The sequence below is a fragment of the Vollenhovia emeryi genome, unplaced genomic scaffold, assembly GCF_000949405.1.
Source record: "Vollenhovia emeryi isolate VEMERY1.0 unplaced genomic scaffold, V.emery_V1.0 DF939412.1, whole genome shotgun sequence".
Taxonomy (NCBI): Eukaryota; Metazoa; Arthropoda; class Insecta; order Hymenoptera; family Formicidae; genus Vollenhovia; species Vollenhovia emeryi.
This window is the reverse complement of record NW_011966954.1, coordinates 1-19,922: the sequence shown is the minus strand read 5'-3', so window position 1 is coordinate 19,922 and position 19,922 is coordinate 1. Positions and strand designations below refer to the sequence as shown.

The 19,922-nt window shown below is 36.1% G+C and overlaps 8 protein-coding genes and 1 pseudogene across 8 annotated transcripts; 6 read left to right on the top strand and 3 right to left on the bottom strand.

The window, feature by feature from the left end:
• Window positions 1–1,587: 1,587 nt before the first annotated feature.
• On the bottom strand, window positions 1,588–2,732 carry LOC105557833 (glycerol-3-phosphate dehydrogenase [NAD(+)], glycosomal-like). Its single transcript, XM_012005194.1, has 2 exons — window positions 2,727–2,732; window positions 1,588–2,580 (listed from the first exon to the last, which is right to left on the bottom strand). The coding sequence occupies exons 1-2, from the start codon at window positions 2,730–2,732 to the stop codon at window positions 1,588–1,590; spliced, it is 999 nt and encodes a 332-aa protein (XP_011860584.1).
• Window positions 2,733–2,896: 164 nt separating this feature from the next.
• On the top strand, window positions 2,897–3,667 carry LOC105557832 (probable transcriptional regulator ycf27). The gene has a single exon (XM_012005193.1). The coding sequence runs from the start codon at window positions 2,897–2,899 to the stop codon at window positions 3,665–3,667; it is 771 nt and encodes a 256-aa protein (XP_011860583.1).
• A 3,052-nt stretch (window positions 3,668–6,719) lies between these two features.
• On the top strand, window positions 6,720–7,220 carry LOC105557831 (annotated as a pseudogene).
• LOC105557830 (queuine tRNA-ribosyltransferase-like) lies at window positions 7,221–8,944 on the top strand. The gene is made up of 3 exons (XM_012005191.1): window positions 7,221–7,727; window positions 7,823–8,417; window positions 8,673–8,944. The coding sequence occupies exons 1-3, from the start codon at window positions 7,221–7,223 to the stop codon at window positions 8,942–8,944; spliced, it is 1,374 nt and encodes a 457-aa protein (XP_011860581.1).
• Window positions 8,945–8,950: 6 nt separating this feature from the next.
• LOC105557829 (probable mitochondrial-processing peptidase subunit beta) lies at window positions 8,951–10,222 on the bottom strand. Its single transcript, XM_012005190.1, has one exon. The coding sequence runs from the start codon at window positions 10,220–10,222 to the stop codon at window positions 8,951–8,953; it is 1,272 nt and encodes a 423-aa protein (XP_011860580.1).
• A 1-nt stretch (window position 10,223) lies between these two features.
• On the bottom strand, window positions 10,224–10,849 carry LOC105557828 (superoxide dismutase [Fe], chloroplastic-like). The gene has a single exon (XM_012005189.1). The coding sequence runs from the start codon at window positions 10,830–10,832 to the stop codon at window positions 10,224–10,226; it is 609 nt and encodes a 202-aa protein (XP_011860579.1). The 5' UTR covers window positions 10,833–10,849.
• Window positions 10,850–11,763: 914 nt separating this feature from the next.
• On the top strand, window positions 11,764–12,936 carry LOC105557826 (NADH-ubiquinone oxidoreductase 49 kDa subunit-like). The gene has a single exon (XM_012005188.1). The coding sequence runs from the start codon at window positions 11,764–11,766 to the stop codon at window positions 12,934–12,936; it is 1,173 nt and encodes a 390-aa protein (XP_011860578.1).
• Window positions 12,937–14,971: 2,035 nt separating this feature from the next.
• On the top strand, window positions 14,972–16,444 carry LOC105557825 (aspartokinase 1, chloroplastic-like). The gene is made up of 2 exons (XM_012005187.1): window positions 14,972–15,030; window positions 15,091–16,444. The coding sequence occupies exons 1-2, from the start codon at window positions 14,972–14,974 to the stop codon at window positions 16,442–16,444; spliced, it is 1,413 nt and encodes a 470-aa protein (XP_011860577.1).
• A 1,580-nt stretch (window positions 16,445–18,024) lies between these two features.
• LOC105557824 (probable proline--tRNA ligase, mitochondrial) lies at window positions 18,025–19,293 on the top strand. Its single transcript, XM_012005186.1, has one exon. The coding sequence runs from the start codon at window positions 18,025–18,027 to the stop codon at window positions 19,291–19,293; it is 1,269 nt and encodes a 422-aa protein (XP_011860576.1).
• The last annotated feature ends 629 nt before the right edge of the window (window positions 19,294–19,922 follow it).

The window sequence follows — 19,922 nt, the reverse complement described above, 5'->3', positions numbered from 1 at the left end:
TAATTAAACTTTCTGGTTGCTCAAAAAAATTCACAAACTCATTAAATGAGTAAAAAACAGTATTAAGCAAAATTAGTAAGTTGGGAGAGAACTTTTCTATACGCTTTTTTGCATCCCAAATATAAAACCCATCATTCACAGTATCAATTAAATTATTTATGATAACATTTCGATGTTGTAAGTTCTTAATCTTATTACTAATTTTTAATTTAGAATAAGAGAGAAAGAATAATATTAGAATCAATATTAAAACCACTTCATACAAAAAAAACATAGCACTTCTAAAACAGATGTAAAAACTTGTAACCGCTCAGAATTATGCTGAAGAGTTATATAAGTAAAGATTGCCTAACATTTGAAAGCCCAATCTCTTATAAAGGTTTACAGAAGGTTTCATACAATGTGCTACTATATATTTGCATTCAAGCTGTTTAGCTATCTTTATTCTTTCTAAAACCATTTGGGTACCTATTCCACGATTCCTGTAAATTGGTAAAACTCCATCACTATAAAAACCAGCTACACTGTCTTGAACATAAAGACCGCATGTCCCAATAATTTCACTATTTAGTGTTACAAGAAAAAATCTTAATCTTGGGTTTTCATCATCATAATTTGATAATCCGCGAAAAAATGTGCTGACAATTCCAACGCCATGATAAAAAATTTTAGAAGTGTGTAAATCTAACTGTTCTAAGAGGTCGCTACCATTTACAGCATTTAACCTTAAGTTTGGAATAACATCAGCAGGTAAAAAGTAATTTTTCATATTAAGTAAAGCTTTTTTTGGTGTGCTAACGTGTTTTATTTCACACTTTTCTAAAATATCTCTTATTTTCATATGTGAATTTATTACCCATGTTGCTTCTATATCTCTTGTTCTGAGATAATCTAGAGTTTTTTGTATAGAAAGCTCGGTACATTGATCTCCACAGAACACAAAATTAAATAATGACTCCCTAGTACCATTTATTGTAAATGTAACGTTATCAAATTCATCGTGTACTTCCCACTCAGATAAATTCGCTGTGTACAGTATATAATCCTTTAAATTTTGAACAATTAAGCTTGAATAATAAATTTTTTTATCCTGCATACATCAACAATAAACAATAAAAGGCTCCTATAAGAACACAGGCTAAAATTGCAGCTATAATGTCATCTAGCATAACACCGAAAGGACCTTTGGTATTTTTATCGATCAAATTTATAGGCCACGTTTTTATTATATCAAAAAACCTAAAAGAAAAAAAGCACAACAACAATAAAGAGCAATTCATTTCCTGGCTTAACAATATCGAAACTAAAAGTATTGTCAGCAATTGACCAACTACTTCGTCAATTACTACCTCTTTTGGATCACATGAAGTCTTGTAGTGTTTTATATAATTGCCTATAGACCATAGTCCAATCAAAAATAAAAAAAAAATAATTGCTGCACTTAAAATTCTGTCACTCAGTATCACAGGAACAATTGGATAAGAAGCTAAGCTGCCTACGGTACCTGGCATTTTTTTTACTGTGCCAGACAGCCACCATGTTGATATCAATTTATATAAAAATTTCACAATACACCAAAGTACAAAACTAATTTACAAGAACAGAAATAGTATCCTCTATAGAGGCGCTTTCATACAATAATCTATAGACCGCTTCACATATAGGCATTTTTATCTTTAGCTTTCTTGCTAAATTAAATATGGGCTCAGCAGTGCTAAAACCTTCAATCACTGACTTGCCTTCTGACAAAATCTGCTGAACATTAAAGCCATTGTCACTATTACCTATTTTAAACCCAAAAGATAGGTTTCTTGAATTCAAGGATGTGCATGTCATAATTAGGTCACCCAGACATGCCGGTCCAAGTAGTGTATTTATATCCACATTACCGTTACCAACTTTTGCTGAGTATAAAGCCTTAATTTCGCTTACACTTTTCGTAATCAATGCTGCATGAGCATTAAACCCAAGTTTACTACCTAGAACAATCCCACACGCTATAGCAAAAACGTTCTTTAACGCTGCACAAACCTGTATCCCTATAACATCGCTACTAAGGCGTAATTTAACATTTTCTTGCTGTAGTTCTGATACTAGCTTTGAACCCAATATGTTATTTCGGCATGCAAGAACCATTGAATAGGGTAATTTTCTTGCAACTTCTACAGCAAAACTAGGGCCTGAAAAAATAGCAATAGGATTGTTAGGTAAAACTTCATTTACTATTTCACTAGGTAATTTTAATGTAGACTTTTCTATTCCCTTACAAGCTAAAATTATTGCTACATCTTTTTTCAGATTACAATTGTGCAATTGCTGACATACCTCCCTCAGAGATTGAGTGGGAACAGCAAGGATTGTTACTGGAGCATTAATTGTGTCTTCAATAGCCAATTTTACTGACACATTATCAGAAATTCGACAACCGGGTAGCTTGTCACTTTCTCTTTTCCCGTTGATTGATTCAAATGTAGTTTCATTGCGAGTCCACAAAATCACATCTTTCTTACTACCTAATGAAATTGCGATTGCTGTACCCCATGCACCAGCACCTAAAATTGATATTGCCACACAATATTCCTGAAAGTATTACTTATACTTTAAAACAGTAGGGTAAGTAAATTAAAAATATAACACAGACATATAGAATAGTTAAATATTTATTAACCGCAGTATTCTTTTAATAATAGTAACTTTAATTCAATATTTACTAAAAATATTATTACTACCATGGTATATCTATTATATTTTAGATCTATTTATATAACTTTGAAACAATATATTTACTATTAATTAATAAGTGTAATTTTGATCATTTGTTAATAAAAATTTGATTTATTACTTTCCTTAGTTATATATATTACTAAAATTATAAATTATTTATGGGGTGTAAAATATGCGTATATTATTAATTGAGGATGATCAAGTAAGTGCAAAGACTGTGGTTAATGCCTTAACTTCTGATGGACACTTCTGTGACGTTGTTACTTCTGCACAAGATTATAACAATAATATGGTTTCCTCAAACGGAGATTACTATGACTTAGTTATTTTAGATATACACTTGCCTGGTGATATTGATGGATATGATATATTGTTAAGACTAAGAAGTGCAAAAATCAAAGTTCCTGTCTTAATACTTTCATGTATATCCGCTGTCAATCACAAAGCTAAAGGGCTTGGGTATGGTGCCGATGATTACTTAACCAAGCCATTTCATAAAAGCGAGTTATTAGCTCGAATTAAGGCCATAGTGCGTCGTACTAAAGGCCATCCTGAATCGGTGATAAAGATTGGTAATATAAATATCAATTTTGATCACAGGATTGTTGAGGTGAAAGGTAAAACGGTTCACCTTACTAATAAAGAGTATTCTATGATAGAATTGCTAGCATTGCGTAAAGGAACAGTACTAACAAAAGAAATGTTCTTAAATCATCTTTACAATGGCTTGGATGAACCTTCAGATAACAAGATAGTTGATGTTTTTATGTGCAAATTACGTAAGAAACTTGAAAGTGCAAATGATGGAAAAAGTCACATAGAAACCGTTTGGGGCAGAGGGTATGTTCTGAAAGAGTATATTGATGATGAAGAATATTCTAATGTTAATGTAGGCGAAAGTAGTGATGGCTATCAAGCAGAACAAGTGAAGGACAACGCATGAAATGCCTACACTTAAATATAGCATGGCTTATATCACACGTATCATGTGACGCCTAGGTGAAATATAAGCCGAGTTCTGTTTATGTAGCTATTTATCTGGAGTAAATGTTACCATTTACCTCATGCGATTTACCCGAGTAGATATGAGAAAAACATAAAATCTACTTCTATTTAATCTTGCTCCTAGTGTTGGTTACTCGACTACCAATGTTGCCATTGCCATGGTGTGCTCTTACCACACCTTTTCACCCTTACCTAAAATATTTTAGGCGGTAATTTTCTGTAGCCCTATAACTGGAGTTACCTCCGGCGGGCGTTACCCGTCACTATTTTTCCTTGGAGCCCAGACTTTCCTCTGCTATGTTTATCACACAACAGCAGCTACTTATTTCACCCAGGGATTATACTTTAACATGAAAATCACAAAAGCAAAAGACAATTTCCTAACAGTCTACATATTAAAAACATTCAGACAAATAGCTAAAGGTGATATTCCGGCACATCATTGCTATCCCAAGATAAGCTTTTTTCACTTTTAGACTCCGCTTCAGTTAGTCAAGAGCCTGGTCCACCGCTTGAAGACGACGAGCTACTTCTTGTTCGACTACTACTTTCTACTGATATACTGTTTAGCATTGTTTCAGATTGATACGTAGTTTGTATAGATATGTTATTATCACTACTTGTTCTGCTATGGGTGAAAAAAATTTCTTCATTGCTGCTATTTGAATGCGATTCCAAATCAGCTAATTCTAACACATGAGCAGCATTGTAATAACCGTGATATTTCTTAATACATTTAAATACTATAAATAGTATAATTCCAATAATACCTATTATTACAATCAAAGATCCTCCTATTATTCCTGCCCTATTAGACCCTATAGCAAGTTGAGTAGGCTGTGGTGAAGAAGTAGTTTGAGGAAGTAAAGTTGTGGTAAATATAGGAGTTGTTGACTCTCTTGTTCTAGTACTTGGTATAATAAATACTGTTTGTGTAGTTTTCTCTAAGCTTGTTGTTGGCACAGTTGGCTTCACTGTTACTGTACTTGTTTGAGTCGTTGACTCTGTTGAAGGTTGATTCATTGTAGAAGTCGACGCAACGGCTTCTGTTGTTGGCTCCACTGTTACTGTGCTTGTTTGAGCCGTTGAAGATTTACTCGTTGTAGAAGTCGACGCAACAGTCGCTGCTGTAGGTTTTACAGTACTTGTCCCAGTTTCCGAAGTTACTATCGGCGCACTAGTTGACGTTGTAGCAACCATGGTCGTTTGTAAAGTAGTAGTTGTTTTTGCTACTGTTGTTGGCTTCACTGTTACTGTACTTGTTTGAGTCGTTGACTCCGCTGAAGGTTTATTCATTGTAGAAGTAGGTGCAACGGCTTCTGTTGTTGGCTCCACTGTTACTGTACTTGTTTGAGTCGTTGAAGGTTTACTCATTGTAGAAGTAGGTGCAATGGCTTCTGTTGTCAATTTAGTAGTCTTCACAGTGTCGGTTTCTGCTGTACTAGCAATTGCAGCAGTCGACGCTTGCTTAGAAGTCACAACCGTTTCTGTAATAGTTACAGGAGCCACGGTACTACTAGAAATAATATCTGGCGTTAATCGACCGTTAATGATATTAACAAAATCACTGAAAGTTTTGACGCTATTTGCTGGTATTATTGTTACCTTGGAAGGTTTTTCAAATCTTTGATGATTGCAAATTGTGATGTTTCCTTCATTTATTGCAGTTACAATAAAACTGTCTTGACCATTGTTTTTAACATACAATTGCTTTATAGAATCTGCAAATTCACAAACAGTAAAGTTCGATTTTGATCCATTCTTAACAAGACTTGTTAAATGTAATGTTTGTTTATTAGGCGACCGGCCTTCTGCAAGAAAAGCAACTAGATTACCACCTTCAACATACTGTAGAAAATTTATTTCACCTGGGTTAGAAGTAATAGATGACGCTGTATTTATTTGACAATTTTTCTTACCAAGCAAACATTCATCTTTCTTTCCACTTTTTAGATCCTCAACCACTTTAGCCATATCAAATTTGAAAATATGTGTTTTTCTCACCTCTTGATCCCCAATAATTTTTCTGCTCACTTGCGAATAAAGCATCGTGTTTCCATTTAATGCCAATTGCCCCTGATTATCAAAATTGAACAATTTTCTTTCTGTAACACCTTTTTCTCCAGTCAATACCTTAAATTTTCCGCTCTCGCTTGACTTTAAGTACCAAGAAACTAAAGTTTGATCCTTTAAGTTATGGGCGATTACAATTACGTCACCATTACCAACTTTCACTGCTCTTGGTTGAAAGTAACTATTGCCCACATTTGCAAGACTATTATTATCAATATTCTTTTGTAATTTTCTTTTATCTAAATGTTCAACTGAAGGAGTATTAACTGATTGTTTAATTCCGTAAGTGTTAAAAGATAAGCCTTTAACGCATTTTTCTCCTTCTTCGCTAATTCCTTCTTCAGGAAAGATAACTCCAACTTTATCTATTTCAGCTGAATCTTCTATTAATGTGAGAGATAATTGATCTTTGAATTCATTTGCTACGCTGATATTTGTACTACATTCGTATGTTTTTGATTGATATAATGGACTAATAAGTAATTTTACTTTACTGCTCCCATTACCATTATCTTGATAGCTGAGTCCGTAAGCAACTCCATTCCCCTCAATTAATTCTACGTTTGTTGGATTAAAACCTATCGCTTCTTTCACTTCCGGTGTATTTGAGTTGATCCCGAGCAATCTTCTTAATATAGACATAATTTTATTTAAAATATTAATAAAAATGCTATTATGATTACCCCTGGTGTTAATGTCAATGAAAATTTTAACTAAAATTAAAAAATTAATACCTTTATAATCTGCAAAGCGAAATATGAGAAATGAGTAGCAGTAAAGAATTCGCAAACTGGGTGGATAAGCAATACCACTCCATAGATAGTATGATACTGCAAAACGCTATTTCTCAAAAAACCAACAATTGCAATCATTGGTTCTACAGGTATAATCTGTTAAAGTTTACACGAGTCTCATGAATGATAGAAAAAGAAGAGCAGTTTAGTTTTACATCAGAAAACCTCGAGAAAGCAGGAAAGTTTATAGAAATGTATCCTAAAGGCAGAGAAGGTAGTGCTGTCATGCCTTTACTATATCTGGTTCAAGAGCAATGCGGATGGGTTTCTGAACCTGCTATGCGTTATGTTGCTGATATGCTGCATATTCCACATATTGGTGTATATGAAGTGGCAAATTTTTACACCATGTATAATTTAAAACCAGTAGGCAAATATCTAATACAAATTTGTAGAACAACTCCTTGCTGGTTGTGCAATAGTGAAGAAGTTTTAAATACCTTTAAAAAAAAACTTGGAATCAATATCGGTGAGACTACTAAAGATAATTTGTTCACTTTAAAAGAAGTCGAATGCCTAGGTGCATGCGTTAATGCTCCCGTTGTGCAGATCAATAATGACTTCTATGAAAATCTTACTCCTGAAAAAGTAGAAAACATCATAACAGAACTTTCAGGCAAATAGATGAAAGAAGAATTTGCATTCAAGATAATCAAGCAATCAGGTTCTGCAAAAGTTGGAACAATTAAAACTCCAAATGGAAGCGTAGAAACACCAGCTTTTATATTCTGTGCAACAAAAGCTGCAATTAAAGCTGCAGATATCGAGAGAATTAGTGAAGCAGGTACTCAGATAATACTTTCCAACACCTATCACCTAATGCTTCAACCAGGAGAGAATACTGTTGCAAAACTTGGTGGTTTGCACAAGATGATGGGATGGAATGGGCCAATGCTAACTGACTCAGGTGGATATCAGATATTTAGCTTAGGGCACGGATCAGTTTCGGAAGAGATAAAAGGAATAAGAAAAAAACAAAAAACTTTGATCAAAATTAATGAGGATGGAGCAATTTTCCGTTCTTACATTAATGGTAAAATTTATTGCTTAACTCCTGAAAAATCTGTACAAATTCAACAGAAATTAGGTGCAGATTTAATCCTAGTTTTAGATGAATGCACTCCATTTCACGTAAGCAAAGAATATCAGCAAAATCAATGCTCATGAGCCACAGATGGGCTGAACGTTCTTTAAATGAATTTGAAAAAAACAATAATGGCAAGCAGGCACTGTATGGAATTAGTCAAGGCGGAGTATATCAAGATTTACGTAGAGAAAGTTGTAATTTTATTAACGATTTGCCATTTTTTGGTCAAGCAATAGGTGGATCACTTGGTCAAAGTAAAGAGCAGATGTACGATGTAGTTTCTTTCACTATGGACCATCTGAAAAAAGATAGGCCTACTCATTTGCTTGGTATTGGTGGAATTGTGGACATCTTTCGCGGAGTAGAACTTGGAATTGACACGTTTGATTGCGTACATCCAACTCGTTTAGCAAGACATGGTGGCGCGCTTATCAAAGTAAAAAATAGAGATTCTATTTCTTCAAAGTGCAAAGAACATATTAATTTGCGAAATCAACAATTTGAATTAGATGATAACCCAATTGAAAGTGACTGTCTATGTTTTACCTGCAGAAAACATTCAAGAGCTTATATACACCATTTGCTGAAAGCTAAAGAGCTTCTGGCTCACACGCTCGTTACCATTCATAATGTTTTCTTCATGAATAAGTTAATGGCATCTATAAGGCAGGCAATATTGGATGATAGGCTAGATCAGGAGAAAAATAATTGGATTAGTGAGATACCATTACACTGTGAATTATACACCTAGTTCATATTTTTTCTACGCTTATTTTATATTCCCTAAAACAGAAAAAGCCTTCCTCTTCCTACTCTTTCTTCCTTGGCTAATCCATAGTTAGCGTCTTTTGCACATGTGCGTTGCATTTTTTAATCTTCTTTAAAAACTTGACAATACATGACAACACTGGTATGTTAGAAATATAGTTTTTGTGAGGTATTTATGGTTAGCAATAAAGAAAAGCATCAAATAGCGTTTTGCATTTCAGCCGTTACATTCTTAGCTGGGTTATCATTAATCGCAACTGCAATTGCAGTGGGTACCGTACCTGCTATAGCTGCTTGTCTAGTGATAGGAGGAATTTTGACTGTCTTGTCTGGTGTGCAAGCAGTAGAAAGCTATTTATTTTTACGAAACAGCGAGAAAACTTTGAATAAACTGATGAGTAATATACGCGATGAATCAGAAAGCAAACTTTTTATAGAAAGGATTTTGCAACCGTTCATTGAACTTCTTAGTGAGCCTAAGCAACATAATTAAAGTACACTAAGCTTTAAGCATAGAAACCACTTTATCGTAACTTGGCAATGATTTAATTTCTCCAATTGCAGCTAGAGTGGTTTTTTCATGCTGAGATAACAATTCTTTTGCTGCTTTTTTTACGTTAGCAGTGGTAACTGCACTAATTTTTTCTATTAATTCATTTTTACTGATGTACCTATTATAGTTACCATAGTAGTGCCCCAATGTTTCAGCACGTGAGCTAACACTTTCGCGTGACATTAAAATTTGGGATTTTATTCGCTCTTTCACTCTATTTACTTCTTCTTCCCTCAGATTATCTGTAGACAGCTTCTTCAACTCTGTCGTCATAGATTTTAAAAGCTTATCTAAGTTACTACTATCTGTGCCAGCAAAAATGGAAAACATCCCTGTATCAGTGTAGCTGGAATTAAATGAATAAACAGAGTAAGCTAATCCCTGCTTTTCCCTTACTTCCTGGAACAGGTGTGATGACATTCCGCTCCCTAATATAGAATCAAGCACTTGAAACGTGTGATATTTATCGTCATAACGAGAAACACTAGGTAGACCAATTAGCAAGTGTACCTGATCTAATTTACGATGTTCTAAATACTCACCACCAGTACAGCTCGCATTTTGGCTTTTTTTCAGCTTTTTAGAATGAATCTTTGAGAGAAAATCTTTGGTTAATGCAACAACTTCTTCATGTTCAACATTTCCTGCAACGGTAAATAGCATATTCTCGCCAAAGTAATGTTCATTTATGTAATTATCTAGATCTCTTCGAGTAAAAGATTTTACAGTACCTTGCGTGCCTAAGATTGACCTGCCAAAAGGTTGATCTTTATAAGCTGCCTCAAAATATTTATCGAAAACAACGTCACTTGGTGAATCATTAGTCTGAAAAATCTCTTGTATTACAACGCCCTTCTCACGTTCCAATTCATCTTCTGGAAACGTAGAATTCATCAATATATCTATTAGTATATCAATACCAGTTTTGATGTCTTTCTTGAGGACTTTTGCATAATAGGTGGTGCTTTCCCTACCAGTGCTGGCGTTGAAAACCCCACCTATGTCATCAAAAGCTTTTGCAATTTCAAATGCAGTTCTTGTCTTCGTCCCTTTGAAAGCCATGTGTTCTAGAAAATGGGATATTCCATTTTGATTTGCACTTTCCGCTCTACTGCCAACACCAACTCGTATGCTTAAAGCTACGGAATCAACATCACGCACCTGCTCAGTTATTATGCGCAGACCATTATCTAATTTTGTTACCTGAGGTGTATTCATCTTATGTATTCTTTTTTAAATTTTCTTCTGCAAAATCCCAATTAATCAAATGATCAAGGAAAACTTTTATGTAGTCAATTCTACGGTTTTGACAATCTAAATAATAGGCGTGCTCCCAGACATCCATAGTGAGTAGTGGCACTTGGCCATAAATTAATGGCAAATCTGCATTTGGAGTTTTGGTGATTTTGAGCTTTCCTTTTTCGAGCACTAACCATACCCATCCACTACCAAATTGGCTTACTCCATGATTGGCAAATTCCCCACAAAACTTATCAAAACCACCGATATCATCTTGAATTTTTTTTGCCAGAAAACCATCATCTTTAGGTTTACCACCACCATTCTTCTTCATTGAATTCCAATAAAAAGTGTGGTTCCAAACTTGCGCTGCGTTATTAAATATGGGAACTTTATCGCTATTACCATGCACTTTTGTTATTATTTCCTCAATTCTCACATGTTGATAATCTGTATTTTCAACCAGCTCATTGAGTTTATTTAAATATCCTTTATGGTGCTTACCATAATGAAAATCTAAGGTTTTTGCAGATATGTAAGGCTCTAAAGCTGTTTTATCATATGGTAATTCAGGTAAAGTAAAACTCATGACAATCTCCTTATTTTTGACCTACTTGGATGGTATTGTAATATGTGCTCTTGTGCAACATATAATTAATAGCTAAAACACTTGTAACCACTTTCTATGCTAGTTTGCTTGTGAGCAACCTGGATCCCAGTGCTCCTTTCTCGTCATCCGAGTAGCCCCTTTTTTATCATCCCAGTGCCCAGACACTGGGATCCAGCTTCTTTTTTTCTAGATTCCAGACTGGAATGACACCTCTCTTGGGCTCTTTTAGCCATGTCATCCCAGTGCGTGACACTGGGATCTCATTTTACTTTATGATGATGTCATGAAAGTAGCTTTCCATCCAAAAGGGTGTCATCCCAGTGCGTGACACTGGGATCTCATTTTATTTTATGATGATGTCATGAAAGTAACTGACACTGGGATCCAGAAGACTTAATTTCAACCAAGTGACTGCATAATAAAGGCTAGATCCCAGTGTCTGGGCACTGGGATGACAAAAAAAGGAGCACTGGAATGACACCTTCCTGCCCAGTTCATGTTGCTATAAACATTAAGAAATTTACCAAACGAAAAAAAAGGCAAAAGAAACCCCGTGGTGCGAGTTTTGACTCTATATTACTGTAAGTGGCGCTGTAATAATGTGCTAACGCTTAAAATAAGCGCGATTTGGCTGAATGTAGAAAAAATAAAAAAGACATGCAGCCGCTATAATTTTATGTAATCCGCCAATAAATACCCTGAGTTTTTTACTGAATTTTGTCATTGAGCCTGTAGGTCAAAAACAAGTTTTGAGTCATAAATACCCTTATTGTCATAATAAGGGGGCTGGCGGAGCTTGTCAAGTAAGTTTTTTCGTTTCTATTGAATGACAGTTGTGACCTATGCAAGAAGTCTATTGACTTTGAGCGCACTTTAGCCTATACAATTTCAATATCTTAAACTGTCAAACATGCCCGATCTAAAGACAATGATGTTAAATTTTGGCCCTCAGCACCCAGCTGCACATGGAGTGTTGCGCCTTGTTTTAGAGATGGACGGCGAAGTGGTTGAGAGAGCTGATCCTCATATTGGGCTTTTGCACCGTGGTACTGAAAAATTAATAGAACATAAAACGTACCTTCAAGCTTTGCCTTATTTTGATCGCCTTGACTATGTGTCACCAATGTCACAAGAGCATGCATATTCACTTTGTGTGGAGAAATTGTTGCAATGTGAAGTGCCAATTAGGGCAAAGTATTTACGTGTCTTGTTTTGTGAATTGACGAGAATACTAAATCATTTACTGAACGTTTCTTCTCAAGCGCTTGATGTTGGAGCAATGACCCCTCTTTTATGGCTCTTTGAAGAAAGAGAAAAAATACTGGAATTTTACGAAAGAGCTTCAGGTGCAAGGTTTCACGCAGCTTACATCAGGCCAGGTGGAATTGCAGCAGATGTTCCAGAAGGTTTGATTGAGGATATTGCAAAGTTTATAGAGCAATTTCCAAAGTATATAGACGATGTTGATGAACTTTTAACAGAAAATAGGATATGGAAGCAACGCACTGTAGGGATCAGTGAAATATCAATTAAACAGGCACTTGACTGGGGCTTTAGTGGCCCAATGTTGCGCGCGGCTGGGCTTGCTTGGGATTTGCGAAAAAGCCAGCCATATGAAATATATGATCAGCTAGATTTTGATATACCTATTGGCCAAAATGGCGATTGTTATGACCGTTATCTAGTTAGAATGGCAGAGATTAGGCAGTCTGTTAGCTTGGTGAAGCAGTGTATAGAGAAAATGCCTGTAGGCCCAATAAAAACTGAAGATAGAAAAATTTCTCCACCGCCAAGAGCAGAGATGAAAAAATCTATGGAAGCTTTGATTCACCATTTTAAACTTTACTCAGAAGGATATCACGTACCAAAAGGTGAAGCTTACACAGCTGTTGAGGCACCAAAAGGTGAGTTTGGAGTGTATATAGTTTCAGATGGTACCAATAGACCTTATAGATGCCGAATAAGAGCACCTGGCTTTGCACATTTACAAGCTTTGGATTTTATGGCAAAAGGACACATGCTTGCCGACATTGCAGCAATTATTGGCTCACTCGATATAGTTTTTGGTGAGATTGATAGGTAATTATTGTAAAATAGTAACTCAACTAATGGTCAATACATCTTCTATTAAAAATTGTACAAATTCATTGCCATTCCAGTAATTCATAGAGATTTTACCCAAAATGGCTTTAACATTACCCTGCATGATAGCAGAGCCAAGGTGAGTATTTGCAGAGCGAAATGCAATAGCTCTTACCATAACATTATCATCAGCAATAAAACATTTTATATGATCAACTCCTATAACTTCAGGCTTTCTTATCTTTGCTCCCTGAATGATAAACCTTGGTTCAGGATTCCCAACTCCAAATGGTCCCAAGCGTTGCAGTTGGTTCCACAGAGATAAGTTTATTGCTTTAGCAGTTACTATACTATCAGCTTTTAAAATTTTCTCATTTATAGAGTTTGAAAATCTTTCAGTAAAAAAATCATGCAAATCATTTATTTTGTCTTCTTTAATTAAAAATCCTGCCGCCATACTATGGCCACCACCTTCAATAATTAAATTTGTAAATTTTGCGGAAAGGACTGCAGCACCGATATCAACTCCCAAAATTGATCTACAGCTTGCTTTTCCTATTCCATTGTTTAAAGACATCACTATTGTTGGTAAGTGAAACTGCTCTTTTAGCCTTGATGCAATTATACCAATTATTCCCTGGTGCCAGTTGCCGCTTACCATTATAAAATTTACACCTAATTGGGCAAATTTTTCTGCTTGTGCTGTAGCTTTCAAGAGAGCCTCATTTTCTAACACTTTCCTTGCATTATTCAAATCTATTAATTTTAGCGCGATTGAATGTGCCTCTTCATCATCATCGGTGGAAAGCAACCTTGCACCGAGCGATGCTTCTCCAATTCTTCCTCCAGCATTTATGCATGGCCCAATACTAAACCCTAATTGTGAAACACTTGGTTTTTCAAGGATCCCCAAAGCATCAAATAAAACACGCAAGCCAACGTTTTTTCTTGCTGACATAACTTTTAATCCTTGTGAGACAAATGCTCTATTGAGGCCTGTAATCTGCATAACATCGCAAACAGTTCCAAGGGCAACTAAATCCAGCAGATCAAATAAATCTGGTTCTTTTTTGTTGGTAAAAAATCCTTGCTCACGTAGGCTTTTATTAAGAGCAATAATCAGCAAAAATGACACTCCAACTGCTGCAAGGTTAGTATAAGGAGAGCTTTCATCAAGGCGGTTTGGGTTAACAACTGCTATGGCGCTTGGTAACTTTTCCGTACCAAGATGATGATCGACAACTATAATATCAAGACCAAAGACCTTTGCATCTTCTATTGGTTGATATGCAAGCGTACCGCAATCAACAGAAATACATAAATCGATCCCGTTTTTTTTAAGTTGTAATAAAGCATCTGTGTTTAATCCATAGCCCTCATCAACACGATCTGGAATGTAAATTATAGAGTGTATATCGATTGCTCTCAGGTACCTGTTAATCAATGCTGACGACGTTGCACCATCAACATCATAGTCACCAAATATTGCAATTTTTTCATTATTTTTTATTGCCCGTATTATACGAGAAACAGCTTTATCCATATCAAGAAGGTGAAAGGGATCTGGTAATAGCGATCTGATTAGTGGATATAAGAAGTCGCTCGCATTTTCTATGTTAACACCACGAGTAACCAATATTCTTGCTAGTACTTCTGGCAACTCAAATCTCTGTATAAGAGTTAAGATTTCCCTTTGATCTGCTTCTTGCAACTTCCACAATGCATTTGTTATGCTGCGCTTTTCAATTTCAAGTAGCATATTCTTTGTAAATAAAACTACTTTACCAGAACTTTTAAACTTGTTCTATAATTGTATTAGATGCACAGTTCCAGAGTGTGATGGTAGGATAAAATGTGAGAAAAAAATACCATCAAGGGAGGAATTATGGTTACATGGGTGCGCCAGAACAACAGAGACAATTCGTAGAGCAATATAAAATAGTAAAGAGAGCATAGCAAAACTCTCCAAGTGTTATAACCTTAAACCAAAAACTATTGTCAAATGGAGAAAATGCTCATTTACTAAAGATGTGAATATGGGGCCAAAACAGCCAAGATCAACTGTTTTAACTTTAGGAGAGGAGTGTTGCATTTCGTAAGCATACTCTATTGCCATTAGATCTACGCTTTGCAAACCTCAATCCCACACTTCTAGTCTACATCGTTGCTACAGCATTAGCAGACTACCAGATATTGATGATGAAGTTAAACCAAGAAAGAAATTCAAACAATATCCTATAGGCTATTTCCATATTGATATCGCGGAAGTTAGAACAGAAGGCGGACAACTTCTATCTCTACAAAAACTATATTTTTCTTTAGAAGAGAGTTATATTGTAACTATGGACAAAATAATCATAAAAAAATTTGGTGGGACTTCGCTAACTGATTTAAACCGAGTTGCAAATTTGATAAAAAACGACATTGAGAAAGGTTGTAATGTAATCGTTGTTGTATCTGCTGTTGCAGGATTTACTGACCAAATGGCTTTTCAGGCTAGGCAAATCTCAAATTTAAGTTGCAGACAAGAGTTATCAGAGTATGACGTTATGCTTTCAGCAGGAGAACAAATTTCTTGCGGTCTATTAGCTATCACTCTCCAATCGATCGGAGTTAATGCTAAATCGTGGCTTGCCTGGCAGTTACCAATTGTAACTGATGATTTTTATTCTGAGTCTAAAATAAAAACAATAAAGATTGACCGTGTGAAAAGATCTTTTGCTGAGGGTTATACTGCTGCGATCATCGCTGGTTTTCAGGGTATAAATGATGATAGAATCACTACTTTTGGAAGAGGAGGCTCTGATATATCAGCAGTTGCCTTCACGGTAGCCTTTGGTGTTAGAACTTGCGAAATTTTTACTGATATTGATGGAATATATACAGTAGACCCGAGAATTGTTCCAAAGGCACGCAAGCTTAAATTTATCTCTTACGATGAAATGTTGGAAATGTCGTCATCTGGTGCTAAAATACTGCATAATCGTTCAGTACAACTTGCAATGAAGCATAACATCAAAGTGCAAGTGCTATCCACTTTTAAAGAAGTAGAAGGCACTACAGTACTACACAAAAGGGACGTACTAGAGAGATACTTAATTACTGGAATAGCTTATAGCACTAATGAAGCTCTTGTAACTTTCACTAACCTTGCAAATAACTTGCGTACTTTAAGAGATATAGTAGAGGCAAACGTTAAAATTGATATGATACATGGGTCAAGTTTTGTTATCTCCAAATTTGATATTGATTTAATGGAAAAGTTACTGAATAAGAATGAAAATTATGCTATAAACGACAATGTAGCTAAAATTTCAATAATTGGCATTGGCGTTATGTCTAACACTGAAGTGATGCACCGCACACTCAAGGTTTTAAGCGAAAAAAAGATAGAAATACTTGCTATCACAACATCCGAAATCAAAATCAGTATAATTGTTCAAAAAGAATGCGTTGTAGCTTTGGTCAAAGATTTACATACTGAGTATGAGCTTGATATGCAACACTAGGATAGGTTCGACGTCCACAACTGTACGAACATTGCAATTTGGGCCTACCAGGAGGGTGTCATTCTCCTGTCATCCAAGTAGCTGACATTGGTTCCTTTATGACGGCAGTGCCCAGACACTGGGATGACACCATAGGAGCGCTGGAACGACACCTAGGCAATCGTCATCCCGCAGCGGGATCTAGAGATACCGTGACGGTATAGCTATACCTTTTTTCTACTTAATTTGGATTATGCAAGAAGTCTATTATTGCTGGTTGTATATTACTTATAGCTTATCTACTCAAATTTTTACTTTATCTTTCATAATTAATTAATGAGGTGAAAAATGTCTACATCTAATCTTAAAGTTCCGGTTGCTGCTTTATCATTGTGTGTATCTGCCGTTGCAATTTATATACATCTTCCTTATGTTATTGCGGCTGGTTCTGGTGCAATTGAAGCAGTTCCCTTAGCAATTTTTACTGTTTCTGCGGTTATTGCACTGGCTTCAGTAGCATATCTTATTAAACTTGCCGTTTCTCCACAGACAGAAATGGAGGATAAATCAAGTGTGCCTCCTTCAAGTAATAATCTCTCTCTTAATCTTACAATCTCGGACTCGGGCTCGGGTAATGTGAATATATGTACTAAGAATGATAACATGCTGATGGGAGCTGGTATTCCTACGCCAGAAAAAGTTAGCAATTGGCAAATCGACGAAGTGGGCACCCCAGAAGACCAGACTAACACTGGAAAGGGACAGCCAACGAAAGATGTGATAAAAGAATCTGTGCTTGCTCCTAAATCACCACCACCTCCTCCAGTACTTGGTGCACAAACAAACACAAGTGCCAGTGTACCACCACCACCTCCTCCTCCGTCTTATGGCTCTGGTAAAAAGCCATCAAGCAATAACGTGAGTAAACCAGCGTTTGGTTCATTATCTGATGAATTGGATACAAGACTTAAAAGTAGAGGGGACGCTTGGCAAAAGAACAGAGAAGATGAAATTGCAAAAGTTGAGAAGAAGCGAGAAGAGATAAGTGAGAAGCAACGTTGTGGTAAAGGAGATGCTTCGACTAACGAGATAATAGAAAAAATGTTTGCTACTATGAAAAAGATTAGACCCTCATCTTCAGGTAGTGATTTGTCTGGCTTGCCTGACTCGAATGATTGGAGTGATAATGAAAACAAGGAACAGGATAAGCAAAGTTTTGCCCCTGCCCAAGCAGATGCACCTATAGAGGCCACCCATGAAATAGATTCTGATAATGAGCTTGTAAATTTCCAACCAGACAATGAAAAAAGAAGCAAAAGTCCTGATAGTGCTTATGGGTCTAAACCCCCATCTCCGTTGGATTTTAAGTCAGAGGCAGAGAAGCCACAGGTACCTGCTAGTTTACAAGAGGAACCTTCTGTAACAAAAGTGAATAATGTGGATCCAGTGAATAGTAGAGCGTAATCTTCACTAAAAAGAATAGAACCACAGCGGTCATAAAATTATCAAGGGAAGCACCACACACTTCCCTTCTTCTCCAAAATAAGTTTACCTACAGGTCTGATTGTATTAAGATTACTTAATACAATCAGGTCTATTATATGCGTTTATCCAAATATTACCTGCCAACTCTAAAGGAAAAGCCTGCCCATGCTAAAATTATCTCCCATCAATATTCTTTACGTGCAGGCTTAATCAAGCAAACAGCGTCTGGCATTTATTCATGGTTACCGCTTGGTCTTTTAGTGCTTAAAAATATTGAAAACATCATCAGAGATGAAATGAACAAGTCTGGCGTTATTAAAGTATTAATGCCTTGTGTGCAGCCGGCAAGTCTCTGGCGAGAATCAGGCCGTTATGATGATTACGGCAAAGAGATGCTGCACATTAAGGATAGGCATGGGAGCGATATGCTTTTCGGGCCAACGCACGAGGAGGTAGCAATTGACTTAATTAGAGATACGGTAAGAAGCTACAAAGATTTGCCACTTTGTTTGTATCATATCCAGTGGAAATTCCGTGATGAGGTAAGACCACGTTATGGTGTTATGAGGGGTAGGGAATTTCTGATGAAGGATGCATACAGTTTTGACGTAGATTACGAAGGTGCACTGAATTCATATAATTTGATGTACAAAACTTATATCAAGATCTTCAAACGCATGGGCCTTACTCCAATTGGAGTGAGAGCGGACACTGGGCCAATTGGAGGAAATTTGAGTCACGAGTTTCATATATTGGCAAACACTGGTGAGAGCACTTTATATTATGACAATAAATTTTCTGAACTACTGGAAAGTGAAGATGTTGAAAGTTTAAAGAGTATATACGCAGTTGCAGATGATATGCACGACCCTAGAACTTGCCTTGTGCCGCAAGAGCAGTTAAATGTTAGTAAAGGTATTGAAATAGGACATATTTTTTATTTTGGCGACAAATACTCAAAGCCTATGAAGGCAAGTGTTACTTCTCAAGATGGAAAAAATGTCAACATGCATATGGGTTCGTATGGCATTGGGGTTTCAAGGCTTGTCGGTGCAATAATAGAAGCTTTTCATGATTATAAGGGAATTATCTGGCCAGAAGCGGTAGCTCCTTTCAGAATTGGTTTAATCAATTTACAAACGAAAGTAACGGAGGCTGCAGATAAAATATACAAAGCTTTGAAAAGTGATGAAGTGCTTTACGATGATACGGAAGGAAGTATAGGAGTAAAATTTTCTAGAATGGATCTGATAGGCTTGCCGTGGCAAATAATTGTTGGAAAAAAGGCAATAAATGAAAATATAGTTGAAGTAAAAAATAGAGCAACTGGAGAGGTAAAAGAAATGCAGATTGAGGAAGCAATAAATCGCTTTAGCACAAAATGATACGCGGTATCGGCACTGACATAGTATATATACCAAGAGTATTGAGAATATTACAAAAATACGGGGAAAAATTTCTTAATAGAATCTACACTGAAAAAGAAATAGAGCTAAGTAGAAAGTATAATAGTCAAGAAATGCGAGCAAGGTATTTTGCCAAACGCTTTGCAGCAAAAGAAGCTTTTGTTAAAGCACGAGGTACTGGATTTAGCCAGGGTATTATAATGAAAGATATAGAAATATACAGCGATGTAAGAGGAAAACCATATATTGCTGTCAGAAAGGATTTTATCTCAAAAGACTACAAGATACACCTTTCTCTAAGTGACGATGGAGATTACGCTACTGCGTTTGTTATAATTTGCATCTAGCAGATATTGTTTCAATTTATGCAGTTGACTTTATGCTATCTATATAGCTAAAGTGACTTAGGTTCTCTAATTGCACATAAGTCAACAATAATTTTCACACAAATCAAAACAGCATATCTTCTCCATAATCTTCGGTAGTTCCACATAAGTTAAAAATAGCATGCTTTCCATGGTTCTCTCCGCGGTCTGATATGACAATAAATTTGTCAAGCCGCATTATACTTGTTAGGCGGAAGTGGACGGCAACATGTTTACCACAAA